The sequence below is a fragment of the Mugil cephalus genome, chromosome 20, assembly GCF_022458985.1.
Source record: "Mugil cephalus isolate CIBA_MC_2020 chromosome 20, CIBA_Mcephalus_1.1, whole genome shotgun sequence".
Taxonomy (NCBI): Eukaryota; Metazoa; Chordata; class Actinopteri; order Mugiliformes; family Mugilidae; genus Mugil; species Mugil cephalus.
This window is the reverse complement of record NC_061789.1, coordinates 15,675,155-15,691,929: the sequence shown is the minus strand read 5'-3', so window position 1 is coordinate 15,691,929 and position 16,775 is coordinate 15,675,155. Positions and strand designations below refer to the sequence as shown.

The window sequence follows — 16,775 nt, the reverse complement described above, 5'->3', positions numbered from 1 at the left end:
CTGGATGCCTTCCAATGCCATGATGAAGTCATGAAGTCCTGAAACACATGCTGTGTTTCAAAGGCTTATCTAATCCACAACAGTGTCGCTGGGAGGGTGGAGGCACACATAAGAAGGAGTAGATAAGTTTTTTTTTTTTTTCTTGTGCGTAACTCAGCTGATATATCTGGTCTTACATTGTGAGCTGTCATCGCTAAGTGTTAAAAAGTTAATTCACACAGAAGAGAGTGTCAAATAATGTTGAAAGCAAACCAGCGGCAAAATGTGAGCACGGTTTCTTTTGTGAGAACCAACAGCCAAATGGAACAAAACAGCAACCATTTCATTGTGTTGCTGTTTTAATTATATTTAACACGTACAATTTCTCTACTTGAATCTTGGGCTGAGAATGAAGCTAATGTAAGAAACATTAAGGAACTGTTGGAGACACGAGACAGAAAGGTTCAAAGGGTATGTCGGTGAGTGTTTTAAGAGAATCAGAACTGATTCCTTTGCAATCAGCTGGCAGGAAGCCATCCTCACCTAGGTTAAAGTGTGTGAAAGTAGTTCAGAGGAGCCGTGTGCACATCTGCCTGTTATCTCAGTGACTCCTCCCAAAGACAAGCAGCTGTCTGAGGAAACCAGATGTTGATGTGCTGTGTGTTTTTCTTGAAGATTGTGAGGGCTAGCTACAGATCATTACGCTGTAGAACAGGTCAAAAAAAAAAGAAAAAAAAAAGTGTGGTGTCACTGCAGTGGAAGGGAAACAGGTGTTTATGACCTGGTTATTTTATCTATTTATCAGACACAACAGAAGCCTATGATACAACAATAAACTTTATGTTTCACTGACCACCGTTACTTATGTGTGTTTTGACTATATAACTGTCAGAATGAATTGTAAAATACACCTTAATATTCCTATGCATGCATTATATACTGCAGGATATATAGTGTTTCTTTTTAAAGTAGTGTATGAATAATAACAGCTGCCATTATCTAATGTAGTGGTGACATCACAGTAGTGATCAAAGACGTGTAAGAGGAAACCATCACATAAATATGTCCAGTCTAAATGTCACAGTAATATTGTTGCTGACTTTGAACTTGATGAAATTAACGGTACATGTGACAGCCCGAGCCTCATGAAAGACCTTTGCGTCCAGCGATGAGACGCCGACTGTGGGGGACATCTTAGGACGTCGCTTGTGTTGGGGCGCCCTCTAGTGGACCTGCTCTGAGATTCTCTGCCTGTAAATACAGGAAAAATACTGGAACAGACACATGGCTTTGTTAGTGTCCCATAATATCGCGTTGTGTTTAGGCTGGTGAAAACTATTTAGCCTTGTTTTATACTACTGGTGATTACAAAACATAAAAAAAATTAAAAAAAAATAAAACAATCTTGAATAAATACAGCAGAAACACGTGGTCCACATTTATTAATCCATTGTTTTCCAAAATGCACAAAGTAGAAGAGGAGACAAAATCTAAAATTTTACATAAACCTTCATAAAACATAAACAATAGAGCTGTGTGAGTACATAAAGGAGGCTGTGAGCTTAAAAATCTAAATGTATAAAAAGATAGATACTTAAATTAAAAAAAAAAAGAGTTTACAAAAGATTTAATTGCTCAAAAGCAATTGCTGGAAACTGTGAAAACGTCTTTAAAAAGTAATAGAAATTCTGACATCAATAGGCTATGCACTTTCGTTCAAGAAGTTTGATTTGTAGAATAATTACCAGTTTATTTCAACATATATTATTTTAAAAAAATCCTATTTTACATCACACATCCTTTTGAGACCCAAATCACTTTCTGGTTCCCTGACGAATCTTACCTGCATCAACGCAGCCAAGCCGGCTTCACCAGTGCTTTTAGCTGTTACTTAACAAACTCTTTCTAAGCCTTAAAAAGACACAAAGATGCACTCCAATCTTTCCTCACAAACCATCCAATATACCTTCACGTATAAAAATACAAAGACCATAGTACCGTAGGCCCCGGGTGTTCTCTGTCCTCCCTCACACTGATACTAGGCCCGTGGTCGCATTACTACCACATACAGTGCCACTGGGTCGGTGGAAGAGATACATCTTTGGGTTGAGTTAGGGAAATGCGGTCAACACATATTGTTCATGTCCTGGTTAAAAAGTTCTAAATGTCTGGAAAATAAAATGGTGATCCTCAGAGGGCCCGGATTTAGTCTGAATAAAAAGAAATATCAAAAATACTCTAGAGTAAATACATCTTGTGTATAAACACTGACATACTGTTCGAAGGTTGTCTTCTGTGTTCTGTTTTGTAGCACCGATGAGCTACTTGATGCAAGGACACTTATCCATGAGAGGGGGGACTTTTGTTACTACAAAATACTGTGATGATTACACATAATGATGCTACTGTGTAACAGCAAGTGTACAGTTAAGCAGATAATATGAGGATGATAAGGATAAAGCAACACGTGTATGATAATGTACTGTATAATGAAATTTAGTGAACAGTTTCGACCGGTGAGTGCCACAAAACTGGATTATTGCTAGACTGGGCAGTTAAATGTTCAGTTTGTCAGATTGTATCACACTAGAAATCCAAAGTTTTTCGACCACAGCTGATATAAGAAAAGAAAAAAAAAAGACGATTGTGTACAAAAAGTAATGGATAACAATGGTGCAAGCTGTCATGTAATTGTCTTTACAGTATAATGTACTTAAATTATGCTGGGTGAACACAAACACACAAACAAACTCGTCGTATTTCTTAATTACATGGATGAATATGAAGTGGAGAGCAAGCTGCTGTAAGAGGCAGGGGTGTGGTTTACTTTTGTTCACCAGCAGGAGGAGAAGAACCCAAGAGAGGAGACTTGGGTGAAACCTAGAGAAAGAGGGAAAAACATTGTAGTTGAGAACTTAACTTTAATTGATTCACACATGTAACTGAGTCTTAGAGGGAGGTTGAACGTTTTATACAGCATAGCAAGTGACACTAAGTACTTTCTAGAGATGATTTTTACTAATGTGTAATGAACCTCTCACTGAGTGAATGATTTCCTACATGTAGTGTTTACTCACAGGGGAAGGAGGCTTTGCAAAGTTGAGGTGGGCATAGAGAAGCACCGCAATGTCGTTCTGACTGGCCTCCAGCGCGATGGACAGAGCCGTGCTGCCATCCTGTTTGATAAAACGAGAGGTTAACGGTGAGGTGGTGGTCGGTTGGGGCGGGACTTGACAAAATGAGACGTCCCAGAAATGCTTACGTTATCCGTAAGAGTGGCATCACAGCCTGGGACGGACAGTAGCTGACGCACAATGTCCACATGGCCGTGTTCGCAGGCGCACATGAGGGCGGTGGAGCCGTCGTCGTCGCGGATGTTGACTTGTGCCCCGCAAGACAGCAGCGCTCGCACCATGTCCCCTCGACCGTGGCTGACCGCCAGCATCAGCGCCGTCTGTCCGGCCTACAAACACACCTCATTTAGCATCTTTACAGACATCTTGATTTCATTTGCGTTCATGCTGCAGTGTGAATAATCCTGCGTTTTGGTTGTGTGTGGAGATGAAGAGAAATCTCATGAACAGCAGAGGGCGCACCTGGCTGGCCTTGGCGTTGACGTCCCCTGTGCGCAGCAGCTGCAGGACAGTTTGAAGGTCACTGTCAGAATGGAAGGCAGCCAAAGCCGTCAGCATGATGGCTGTGTAGCCTGCCTTGTTCTGCTTGTCAGCGTTACACAGGCCTGTCAGGTGGAGAAGGCAATCAGTGTGACAAGTGTAACAACAGCTGTACAGACAATGACAGGGACGCACGACATATATGAGATATGATACGACACAGTAAACAAATCAATCATACTTTTTATTTGCTTCAGCAAGTAACTACACTAAGCTGATCAATGATCTAATAAGATGATTTTTATATATTCTTCAACCCTACTGTTACAAAAAACAATTACTAAATTACCAGTAAAATCATACCTATAAAATGAATATAGGAAGCTATTTTAGTAAAACACACAAACATATAAGCATATTTTCAACACTAGAATCTTATTCTTTACAGATACTCACACATCTGCAGGCACGTGCAAAAAAACATACACATATTATAGCTCACCAGTGTCGAGCAGAAGTTTCACCACAGGGAAGTTGGAGTGGGAGACTGTGTAGTGAAGTGCAGTGTTCCCGTTGCCGTCTGCCATGTTGATCACGAACTCCAGCAGCTGAGGGGAGATCGAGCCGAAGGTGTCCATGTAGGCCTTGACAACAGGCGTTTCGGCAGCTTTGTGACAGGACACACGCAGCCACTCCTGCAGCACAGTGGTGTAGGCTGCCCTCTGAGATCAGACACAATGAGGACACTTAAGGTAAATAAACACTCGACAGACAAATAGCTAAGGATGCAAATGTTAAAATGTGGAAACACCTAAAACATACTAAACAGAAGCTGCTCCTTTACTTTGAATGCTTTTAAAAGAGAACATTGTATGTTATAAGTGGATTATCCTAGTTAGATAAAATGAATTACATTCAATACATACCGCTCCTTGTTGGCTGAAGGCATTGGGTTCACCAAGTGCTTTTTGCAAGGTATGCAGAGCTGACATCAGGCTGTCGCTCAGCTCCAGTCTGACAGACAAGGGGACAGTCATTAGTGCACATACATAGTTTAATCCTCTTAGACTGACTATAAGCTCTGTGTGTATTTACCTGAATTGTTTGGAAGAGACAGCGGCTGATTCATTTGTAATATTTTCATCCGCTGGCTTGGACTCCGGCTGCCTGGAGAGGACAGACGTTTCTGACTGGATGCTGTATTGCTGCTTGGTAATCTCAGTGGTTATAGTGACATGTGGCGATGAAGAGCAGGTGAGCGAAGGCTTGATGGAATTTTGCTCAGAAGTGGATTCAGTGCTAGACAACGTAGAGGCAGTTTCCTGGGTCCTGGTGTGCTTTTCTGACGACTGGCTGACAGTCTCTTTAGAAGTAGAATCCTTTGCTGGACATGGAGGAGTTGGAGTAGGGGCTGATGCTGGTGGCTGCGAGGCACATTTTTGCACAACAGTGTGTGTCGCTGGTGACTGGGGAGCTTTGTCCGACAGTCTCGTGTCTACAGTTGCGGACTGGCTGGAACTCCTCTGTGAGTCCAGAGCGGCCGCTGGCAGTGTGACGGGAGTTTGTTGAGGTACACTGGAGTTGTCTTGTGGCTGGGGAGCATTATTGTGCGCGGGCTGCTGGTGCTGGATAGTAGACTCTGGGAGTTTTTCTCTGGCTTCATGATATTCACTGGAGTCGCTCCCTTCGTCTGAGCTCTCGCTGCTGCTGTCATCTGATGATGTGGACTCATAGCTGTAACACAGGGCAACTCTTACTACCACACTTATTTTTATCACCATGCATATGCAGCTGCATCGCTGCTTTTCTTTTTTACTCTCACTATATACTCTTGGCTCTAATGGCCACAATGCTTATCGGATGAAAATGGATGATACTTGTTTTGCAGTGACTTATAATTACCCTCCATTGACTCCAATGAACTGAAGGTTTTTCTTAGTTGAGGGAGAGCCTGGTTCTCCTTCTGCTTTCCTCTTCATAATGGATCTCAGACAGGACTGGGGAGACGAGGCTAGAAGAGACATCGCTCATCATTGATATGTTGGGAACACAATGTGGTTAGATTAAGTAAGCAAGATGGCCTGAACTTAACCCCACATACCGGCCTTGGACAAGCCTTCTTCTGACTGGAGAGGATCACTGGTTGTATGCAAGTGTGCCTCTTCTTCTTTAGAGTGCACCACAGCGATGGCAGGATTCGCTACAGGTACCGATGTGGATAACCCGCTCTTTAAGACATCACGTACCTGCTTGGAGCTGACTGCGATCGGCAACTCAAGTGGAGCATCTGAGGAGTGATACAAAAAAATTACATTTTACAGTAAACACAGAACCCAATCCAATATTAATGCAATACATCAGATGTATAATTTTCTTCTCCACCCAGTGAACAAATACTGATCATTACATGTTTTACGGAGTGTTTCTGCACTGGACTAAATTAGACTGCTTTGGTGCAAAGATAATCAAATGAAGCATGTTTAGTTGTTAACTACAAGCTCAGCTCTGACCTTCAGTTGGGCCTTTGTGGTGTCCCTCCACGATCCTACCAGCTGATTGAGGGGAGGGGGAGCTGCAGGTCTCTGCTCGGAGTAGTGTGCCCACCTCCACCACGGTCGGCTGCTCCAGCGTGTACACTTGGATTCCCACAGTTCTCTGTTCCCTTTGCTGTGGCTGCTGTGTGAAGCTGACTAGCGTGTGTAGCCTGCAGCCTTGCGACTCCTGCCAGCCCATGCTGGTAGCAATGACTGGATGGTCCGCCTGAGGAGCCTTCTGGACTGATGCAACCTGCTGCACAGCCTGCAGATCCTGCATTGTCCTCTTTAGTTGGCCCTCAAGTTGACTCACTTGATTTTTAAGAGCCTCTGTCTCAGGCAGCAGCCCCAGATCCTTCTCCCGAACCCAGACTCCTACATGACAGGTGCTCCGTGAGTCCTCCGGTCCCACTCCGATGGTGCGCACTTCCCGCTTTACATCTGGTCGCGCCCCACCCACGATCACCTGGTCCTCAATCTCACACCCCGAGTCTTGTTTGGATCCATCAGGTGTAGTGGGAGACAGCGGCCCTGCTGGCTTGTTGGAGCTTTTTGCTCCGGCGCTCACCTCTTCTTCAGGGATGTCAATGTAGAGCTCCCCTCTGGGACGCCCTCGATTGAAACCCAGAGTGTGGCCCAGGAACTTCTGACTCTTTAGCTGGACGCTGAGCTGACGTTTCTCCTCCTGTAGCACAGAGATTTTGACCTGGAGCACAGGGATGGTCTTCACCTGATCTTCTAGCTCCTTTATCTTCCTCAGGGCTGCAGCCATCTGCTCCCTAACGTGTTGCAAGTGGGCTGGGGTTGGAGTCACCGGAGTGGAGAGGCCAGAACTCAGGGGTGTAAAGGATCCACTGCCACCCTGTGCCCTGTTGAAGCTGTGCGCGCTGCTGATGGAGGTGTTAGAGCCTGCTACACTGCTGTGCATGCTGCCCAGGTTGGAAAATCTCCGCCCCTCTTTCTCCTCTTCCAGCTTCCTGCGAGCATCCAACAGGGTCTTCTCCACCCGGGCAGTACTAAAGCTGGGCCTCTGTGACGTGTGGTAGCCTGGGGCGCAGTAGGAGTAGGAGGAATGCCGGCTGTCCATGCTGGTATTGGAGCACAAAGACTCTGTGGAGGTCCACCAGGATCCAGCATAGCCATAACCACGGGGCAGGGAGCCATAACGCGGCCGGCGCTGGATAGGCACCTTCTTAATAGTGTTCCCCTTTTCTATGTCGTTAACATATTTGAGGAAGTCTAGGTCCAGACGGTAGCCATAGGGGGTCTCCACTGAGTAGGGCGCCTCCTGTTCTTTGGTGTGCAGGGAAGGGGGAACGGGCGTGTTGAGTTTCCCTGAAGGGGAAGGAAATCAACTTTAAACAAACGGAAATCTGCGTCTAATCTTGGGCTCAGACTTTAGAAAATAGAATCATCCCTGAGCTACTTTGTGTTTTTGTATGTACTCTGAAACAATGGTCACGTACAGATGCATTACTTGCAAGTTGCACGGCAGTTTAAAGCCTGACAAAATGATCTCAACCTCATGCTGATTATTATCAGTCATAATAAAGTCTGTACCTGGGAATCCGGGGTCCATGTGCAGCACCTGTGCCATTATGAGTCCGTGGCTGTTCTTCAAACAGTCACACACAAACACTCACCTGCATCAGACAAACACAAAAATTATACATGAGCAAATTAAATATTTTCATTTCCTTGTAGTAATAAACAATGCAATAATACACTATTATCTATGTGTAAACCAATGTCAGTGTCAAGGAAAACCATGTCCTTGTTGCATATGGTTTGACATCCAGCAATGAACTATTGTTATTCTTCACCCAAACTAAACTGTATTTTTTCTTTCACGACGTCACCCGCTTTGTGACGTGCTTTGGGTCACAGACGATTGTGTATTTGTTTCTGTTCGTAGTATTTGGAGAAGAGGAGTTACGGGGGAAAGTTTCCTGGCAGCTAATTCCAAGACAGAGGTTTGAGGCTGCCAGTTGCAACCTTATTAGGAATCATCTGTGTGCACTAACTTTGCCTCTTAATTTAGGGTTTACAGACAGTCTCTCCCTTTTCTCTTGCTCTCTTTCTTTTCCTCCATGTTGTTTTCTATTTGTTCTTTCTTTATGCTTATCTACTCCCCTTTTCCCCTCTCAACGTCAGCTGATGATCAGGAGGCACGTTGTCTCTTTTTCCCTCCACATAGGCTTTCTACTTACAAAATCAGTGAGAAACACATGGAATTTTCTGAGCTATTACAACAATGCGTTTTTCATTCAAAGGTCATGCATTTTCCACTTTGTAAACAAAAGATTGTGTCTCTTCTACCCACAGAGAGCAACATATCACCAGCGAAAACGTAGACCCCACTGCCGATACTTCTGTCGGCTCGGAAAAGATTAACTTTCTAGGTCATCGGTTTGTGGGAAATGTGGATGTAATGTTTAAGCCACCCACAGCATTATCTAGCTGAACGTTTTACTGTCTGCTTTAAGGAGCTCGAAATCAGAAGTTTGCACTGAAAACGTCCGCTTTCTTTTTCTCACTTATCTTCAGTTCATTTCATTTCTGAACCCTTCCTCTCCCTCTCCCTCTCTCTCCCTCTATCTTGTGACCCGAGCTGGTGCTCGCTCGTTTGTGAAAAGTAGGACACTTGGAAACACTGACTAAACTGACTGGTATTTTTAAAGTACTGTAGTGAATTTAATTTTTCTGTGTGAATCAACTTTTCTGTACCCTTTCATCGTCCTCTTATGACGAAATGGCCACATACTGCTGAGGTATATAAATACAGTATAATGTATGTAACGTAAAGACGCATTTTAATGAATCATAATTTAGCTTTACTAAGCCAGGTCTACGTCATCTTACACATGTGTGAAATGGAATTTATCATATGTAACATATATCATTTAGAGGCAGCCTTACTCAAATATTAAACATAATATAATAAAACTTTTTTTTTTTTCAAATATGTCCCCCTGCCTTCATCCCTTTATCTTCAACGAAAGTGTGAGACTGATTATATGCTACAGCCTTGGTATGACCACATGTGTGAGAACGAGAGAGCAGCGCATGGAAGGGAGGAGTGGCTGACAGTCAGAGTGAGTGTGTGTGAGAGAAACTGAGTGTGAGAGTATGTGTGCAGGAGGGCGGAGGACAGCACCGACAGGGGACAGTTGATGAGATATAATTAGAGTCTGCAGTTTTGCTACCAGACGTCCTGACCCAGCAGACATGAAGGCTGACGCTGTCCATTCGGTTTCCCTTGGAATTCCAAAAAAGCATTTTTATACACTCGCAGAACTCCCTGTATCAAAGGTCTCTTCTCTTATTGCTTCTCTGGGAGTCGTTCCTCCCACATCACGGACTCAAAACACTCACCCCACCAGACCTCCACGGTTGCCTTCCCAGCAGTAGCTCACAAGGTGTTTTACATGTGCTAGCATATTTATATACATGTATATTCTCCTGAATGTGTGGGTATGGCCGAGGTGGAGTGGCTGACCTTCCTCCCTCTCTCTCTCAACTCTCAAACAGAGTTCCTTTGAGATGTCATCTGAACAGAAACCAGTGTTCTCCCTTCCCCAGCGCCATACTACCATTATTCAGACAACCCACCCCGGCCAGGCTCATCCAGGACAAATACCTCGCTTCCATTAGACCCCCTACCTCCTTATACAGCTGCATACCATACTAAGGAAGTAACATTGCCTGGTCCACTCCCTCCATTCCCTGCTATTAAGATTAGGACAGCCCTCGGGGGGTAAGATGCAGGTCATCCAGCACAAATTACACGTCTGTGGTATGTCCTGTACAGTGTCACGAGAGTAGCTGCATTATGCTGTAAGTTCCAGCGCGAAATGTTTTAATACAAGCATTGGGAGCGTCAGGTTCCGTCAGCAAGAGTCGATCAGGCATCACATCTGGAGGCTTAAAAAGTGGACTTGATTTACAGCGTGTATAAACATCCTTTCGTCTTTGGTGTATCAGAGGATTGAGACCACCCTGCGGAGTGCCAGGCTCCATTTGAAGTCAGTCCTCCAAAGTTCATCAAAGTCATTGCTTCCATTCATTGAGCCACCGTATTATTTTTGCCAATACAAAGGATTAAACCTCAGTATTGCTAAGTCAGAAATACCGCTCTTTCCACCATCCAGAGAATTTCTTTATGGATTTTTCCACTGCTTTACTGACTTTGGTGATTACTATTTTGCTTAAGCTTAGGAATGGTTTGTGAATTAGGAAAAGAGCTTCATACCAGCTGCTTGCACTGCAAGGACAGGATCTCTCCTCCCCAGGCTCCTTGCTTTCCCTTCCTTTTCTTGCCCTCTTACAGTCAGCACCTGTGGGAAATGAGAGTGAAGGAAAATTGAACTTTGGCCGTCGTTGCTTGAAAAATGAAAACAAAGAATATATCTGGACGCACATTGCCAGGAGACATCAGCAAAACAACATTAAAGGACTGTAGTAGTGACACGAAGATAAAAACTGACTGATGACAGACTGCAAAAGCAACAAGACAAGACTATAAACATAGGTCGTAATGGCAGAAATAACATTCCACAAACATTCCAGTGGTTTTGACTGACATGCCGGATGTGAACAATATACCCCCATGAGATGCCAACGGCTCTTTGACGTCCTTGCAGGGCAACATGGATAAAGTCTGATCCTTGCGTAAGTGCTCCCCTCCAAGCTTTCTAGTAACACTTTCCCCCACCCCAGCGCTTTCTCCGTTCAAGGCGCTCTAATCAATTCAAGACAGGGAGCAAGCACCTCCCTGCCATATGATTGGGCGAGGTGAACTGTTTTCTTGCTCCTGTGTCTAATACTCCAAATCCAGAGGCGCAGACCCAGATACACACCCTCCAGATCCGTGGGAACAGCCATCACCTTTGCAGACGGCTAGACTGCTATTTTAATCTTTTCCCTTAGCCGCTGCGTAAGTGTCCACCAGACGAGCTGCACGACTACGTCTGCTGATTCTCATACTTTGGCAGTTCGGAGTCTGTGCGAGTGAGGTCGACATTTTGTCTGAAGGTCTCCCAACCTGATGGTTGACCTTTGCATAATATCATAACAAGACTCGCTGTTGTTCGGTCCATTGTTTCACAGTGTTGTCGTGCCAATACCGCGGAGGCTGGAGGGGCACGGGGAGAATCGGGTCTTTTAGAGTGGAACGACAGACAAATCACAAAGAGCCATTCATTCAGCCTCTCGTTCCACAGCTGGTTCTAATAGAAAGCAAGGAGGGGCATCTCAGAGAGAGAGAGAGAGAAACGGTGTGTGTGTGAATGTGTGGCAGGGAAATTTGCCTCAAAACAAACACTTGATGAAGTGCTGTTATGGAGCCACAAACTGACAGAATGAGGAAATACAAAGAAGACGGATTCGCACTAAGAGGCTGATGTGATGTAGAGATGCCCAAGGCCTCACAACGCACTGTTTGTGACGCTATTTATAAAAGATACCGAAAGAAATACATGTTATTAATGCATCCATACGTGACTGTAGGAATTTATATGTCAATCAAGACCACATCCTACTCTTAAATATCAGCTAGTTGGTGCAGAATTCAAGTCCTGGACAAATACCAAACATTACAGAGGAGACTAACCGAGCTCCCATCGACTCCCACACTACAGATGAAAAGGCACAGATACCACCAGCATATCAACACTGTCTGCGGAACGAAGACTCCCACAGATTAACAAACACAGCTGTAGCTATTAAGTTGATTTATTCAGGAAAGGGCACTGAATACGAGAGTCAAGTGATGTAGCTGTTGTTGTTTTTTTTAATTTGGCTTCAAGATTTTAGCAGTGGCCCTATGATAAAATTCACCCTTTTCTAATGTTACTGTAGCGTACAAACGCTCTCAGACTGCCAGCGATTTGTCAGTTCATGTGCCACTGTCATCATACCAGGGTAATTTGACGTTGCGAAACGGAGACCACGATGAAAACAAAAAAGGGTTACAGGAAAGGGAGCTTCATCTTTCTATTCCCCGAGGACACAGAAATAACCCAGTCACTTCCTCCAGCTCAGGAGAAAAAAGTAACGAGTAGAGGGAGAGCACAAAGGAGAAAAAAAATTAGCAGGGGTAAAAGAGGGAGAAAGCAGAGGAGAAGAGTACAGTATGTGAGAGAGGGTGGGAATGTGGAGAAAGAAAGGCGAAGAAATGCAGTCGAGAGTTTTAGACGGAAACTTCTCAAACGAGAAGAACGTGCCTGTTCTCGGATTTGGACTTCACCAGCATGAATCACAGCAAACCCTGCTGCTGACCCCAGAATGAGTCTACTGCCGTTAATGGAGGAGGGACATCAGAAATATCACATTGTGGTCTCCAAGTGCATCTCTTAAGTAAATAAAGTTTCAAAGGGCCTTTCTTAAATGGTTCTGCCTAGAAGATTACCATCATTTGTGCATTCCACTACTAAATATAGAGGGGAACTAGAGAATCCCTGTGGCTGGCTGCACTTTGTCCTGCTAAATAAAGCTTATTGTTTTTCAGAGTTGTTTTTTTTTTTCTTGGAGTAACAGGCTGCAAAGGCCTCGGAAGAGATTTAAGTTTTAAATGTGGGAGACATAGTAGCTGATTTTTCTACTAAGACTTCTTTGTCCGCCTTCTTATTCTGAAGCACAGATGGTTTCGTTCAGCTAACTGGTCCTGAATGAATAATAAATCAGAAAGAAATTACAACAAATCTCTCCCCTGAAGAACTCAATTCTAAATGTAGAAGCTACAAACAACCATTCATCACCGAGCATAATTTGACTGAACAGTGTACGTCACTGCTCGACAGAAAGGGCCTTCACCAACTGTGAGGAAGCCAGATGATCTCATATCAACATGGTAATACAGTGTGTTCTCATCCTGCTGGTGGGACGTGGTACATGTGGTTTTTGACTAATACGAGCTTAAAACTCAGGACGGTGAAATCATAACCTAATGGGCTGTCACATGCAGGACTCTGTCCTTTAGCGTAAAGCCCTGTTTTTTACATTAAGGAGTGGTGGTAAGAAGGAGCAGACGGTGCTGGGCTGGAGAAGTCTGGCGCTAGCTAGACTACGGCCAAAAGGAGGGGCCGGCCAAGCTCACATTACTCCTGGAACTGGAGCAGAGTAAACACCCGCCGGTCTGCTATTGGTCATTGTGCTGACCTCCAACAGGAAACTGAGCACGGGTGGGGCTGAGCGACAAGGAGCGGCACCGGAAAAAAGACGTAAGGAAAAGAGGCATCTGGGAGAAAATTCCTCAACAGTTGTGGAGGTGGGGATTAGGAATGATGCCAAGCGGAGAGGCAGGGCGCTGCTCTGCTCTGAGGAAACTCTGGGGTCTGGATGGGAGACTGACAAAGTCCAGACAGTGGTAAGATTGGTGGTGGAGAGCTGGCCAGAGCAGTGCTGAGGTTAAGAGATCAGATCAGCGTGTGTTGTGGTTCAAAGGGGACGGCGCAGCAGAGTAGAGGAAGTAATCTTACTGCAAGGGCAATGTAGCTAAGTGGTCCCCTCTCAGGGATCTCATCAATTGCTTCCTTATTTTGTGAGCGATGTCAATCAAAACACACAGAGACCACATAAAAGGCCAAGATGATATCCACAACGCCGATTATGTCAGTACGTTGTTTATGGTAAGGAACAGTCCACCTGGCTTTCCTGGGTGATTAATGTATTAAAGGAGATCAGTAAGATTATTCAGGAACATAATGAATTACCATATGCTCACTAGGAGAATCATTACATTGGTTTTCCTAACTAATAGAGTTAAGTACCAGTATTAACTTACTGGCTTAAAAAAAATCAGGCTTGTGTTATCACTGTAATGCTGGGCTGTTAACCCCACTTTATAAAGTAATCCAACTTAAACAACACAAATCTGCAGCTTTTATATTAAATAAATTCCGATTTAACAGCATTATGGATCCTAACAACATAAACCATCTTTATTCTGAGTAAGAAAACATATGAATGATGCTGCATAGAATTCAGAAAACAAACAAACAAACAGAACAGATCATTTATTATTGAGTAAAACCATCTAGGGAAGCTAATCTGGACCCTAGACAGTGACAGATAGTCTCGTGCAGTTACAGGGTGTAATTTCATTAGCTTCACTAAACCATTTAAATGCCCGGCTTGGGCCACAAGCCGCCCAGTGTGCAAATGGGGTTTATAGCCTCACATTCCACCCCAGCACCCCTGGGTCCGAACACTGTCCTGAGACAATCGCATTCCTGCTCTGGGAGAATTAAAAAAAAAAAAAAAAAAAACAGCTGAAGAAAACTCCAGCTACAGACAACCCTGATTACATATTGTCAAAGTGCAGTCTGGAGGACTCGTAGGGGGCCCCGATGGGGCAGGATCCCCGCCAGAGTCCCCACCAGAGTCAAACTCTAGACCTCAGATTAACAAGTTTAGTTGACAGTTTTGTGGTCCACTTAACTACGATTGTGTTTACTGAGGTTACACGAATCTGTTTTGTCTTAAAACTACTATGGCAAACTAAAATTTAAGGTCACTCTGGCAATTATACATGCGCATGAGGGAGAAGTGTATGTTTAACTAGAAATCACTCCATCCTAACAACCGCAAATTACAAGACGGAGACCATCTGAGTGCCATGCAGCTGCTCCAAGCTTTTTTTTGCTGGTAGGTGATTTAATGCAACCAGCAAGCCATTACACAACAGCGGGACAGTAGCGTATTGTATGAGGTAGTGTAGCAGACTGATGACTACACCCCCACATCCTGCCAAGCTCTGTATGTGCTCCATGAAAACAACATCTGATGCGTTTGCTGATGAATCTCGCTAGGGTTCCATTTGTCACGCAAGATTATGCGCAAAGGTTAATTTTGCAAAGGTTCATTTTCCCATCTCGCCAAAGCGAAGAGGAGTCAGACGGGTTAAAAAAAATGAAAGCAACTTCAATAAAAGAAGAAAAGCGGTTGAATCGAGTTGTCACCTCGCACACCACCTGTCCCCGCCGACACACAATTCAGTCAGAAGTCATCCCCGTAAACTCTGCGCAGTGACCACTGAGCCGCCACAGCTGCCCAGACCTGCAGGTCCCAGGGCAAGAAGTGGCGACGACAAACATCTGGAAGTGATGAACTCTTCGCAGGATGCGCGGGTCCCACCCACTCCCCAGAGTCCCGGCAGTCTTAATTGAACTTTTCAGCTTTAAATTAAATGAAATTCAGAACCGGTTGCAACATATCAGGCATAAGGCGCGAGGACAAGTTTCCCAGGGAAGAGCAACTGCGCCCAAATGCGTTTGGGATCTCAGAGTGCGTAGCCTACCTACAGCTCATACTGTTGACGACACTGAACTGTTTTAATGCAAAGACGAAGTCCCTCCTCCTCCTCCTCTATAAGCCCCCTACGAGTAGCCTATATTTTTTACTGCGAGAGGTTGCTGTATAGATTTCGCACAGCTTTGCTTTTCCAGAGATGAGAAATAAAAGCCTATTATATTCAAAAGAAATGGCACACAAGCAAAAACTCTTAAGTAAAACGTGCGTATGTTCAATTTCTGTAAAAAAAATAGGACCACATGAAAAGTACAACCTACGTGTTATTATGCTATACATTTTTTTTTTTTTTTTTTGCTAACGGCGCTCCTCGTGAGGCTCCAATGATGCGCTCAACAAAAAGGCACGCACCACTACGAGACTCCGCGAGACATTCCCCTATAGGTAGAAAAACGTGAAATTATCAAACCCAACCAGTCCGAACGTCCGACAGCCACATGTGACAGAAACCGGGGTGTTTTAACGGGATAAAGGACCCGTTACTTCGGAGGAGAAGGGGATGGGGGGAATATGGGCAGCACCGACGCTTCACAAAAGAAGTCGCGCTCGAGGCGTGCTCGTTTGAAACGCTTTAAATTGCACTTTGGCAAAGAGAGCACGGGCTAGGATTCAAAACGGAGCAAAAGGTAACTTATTCGCTGCTCTTACCTTCCCCTCTGGAAATCCTTTCAGCCGCCTCGGCCCAGCCTGGAGCGCTCAGTGACAGAAAGACAAAAACAGCGCAGCCAGGGTCAGGATGCTCGGTCCGCGCCTCCTCCCGCTCCTCTTAAAGGGCCAGCAGCCCGCGAGGCCACGCAGTAGGCTCGCGCACTGTACATCCGTCATCTTCCAGGGGTCTGACATCTGAAAGAGCCTCTATTACTCCCAAACACTTGAAAGTGAAACGCTTTAAATGCTATTCAGACGCCTCCGTGTATCTTTGACGACTTTAAAGGCCGCTGAAGGATTGTTGTTGTTGATTAAACTGAAGCTGGGCTTAACTACATACAGTTTGGCAGAGTATACGATAACAGAATAGAATTTTATAAGCTGATTATTGAGTTTGCACAGGAACTAGTAAGTACAGTTGAGGTTTCTGGGGCATGGAATAACATCAGTATAAGTTGTAAGTGGAAGGACGTCAAGCATTTACAATTACATTCAAGAACCTACCGGAGACGACCATAAAACGCCACACAATACAGATACGATCTTAAATTTTGGCACCAACATGTGAATGTTTATCATACATGTGCAGGGACTGTGATGATAAGTCATGATAAGTTCGAAACAGCTTAAAAAGACTCAGAGACTTACAAGACAGTAAGTTTTCAAACTTAGTGTGGTCAACCTTACTATT

At 44.5% G+C, this 16,775-nt stretch overlaps 1 protein-coding gene across 1 annotated transcript; it reads right to left on the bottom strand.

The window, feature by feature from the left end:
* Positions 1–1,389: 1,389 nt before the first annotated feature.
* Positions 1,390–16,212, bottom strand: kank2 (KN motif and ankyrin repeat domains 2). The gene is made up of 13 exons (XM_047571184.1): positions 16,085–16,212; positions 10,380–10,464; positions 7,688–7,770; positions 6,104–7,462; positions 5,695–5,880; positions 5,496–5,604; positions 4,689–5,327; positions 4,520–4,607; positions 4,096–4,315; positions 3,576–3,718; positions 3,242–3,442; positions 3,057–3,155; positions 1,390–2,859 (listed from the first exon to the last, which is right to left on the bottom strand). The coding sequence occupies exons 3-13, from the start codon at positions 7,722–7,724 to the stop codon at positions 2,803–2,805; spliced, it is 3,138 nt and encodes a 1,045-aa protein (XP_047427140.1). The 5' UTR covers positions 7,725–7,770; positions 10,380–10,464; positions 16,085–16,212; the 3' UTR covers positions 1,390–2,802.
* Positions 16,213–16,775: the final 563 nt, after the last annotated feature.

Coding starts and splice junctions, on each gene's coding strand:
- kank2 (XM_047571184.1), bottom strand. CDS start 7,724: ATGGCACAGGTGCTGCACATGGACCCCGGATTCCCAG. Junction 5,328..5,495: donor TTCATTGGAGTCAATGGAGG/GTAATTATAAGT, acceptor CCTGTGTTACAG/CTATGAGTCCACATCATCAG. Junction 3,719..4,095: donor GAAACTTCTGCTCGACACTG/GTGAGCTATAAT, acceptor TCCACCTGACAG/GCCTGTGTAACGCTGACAAG.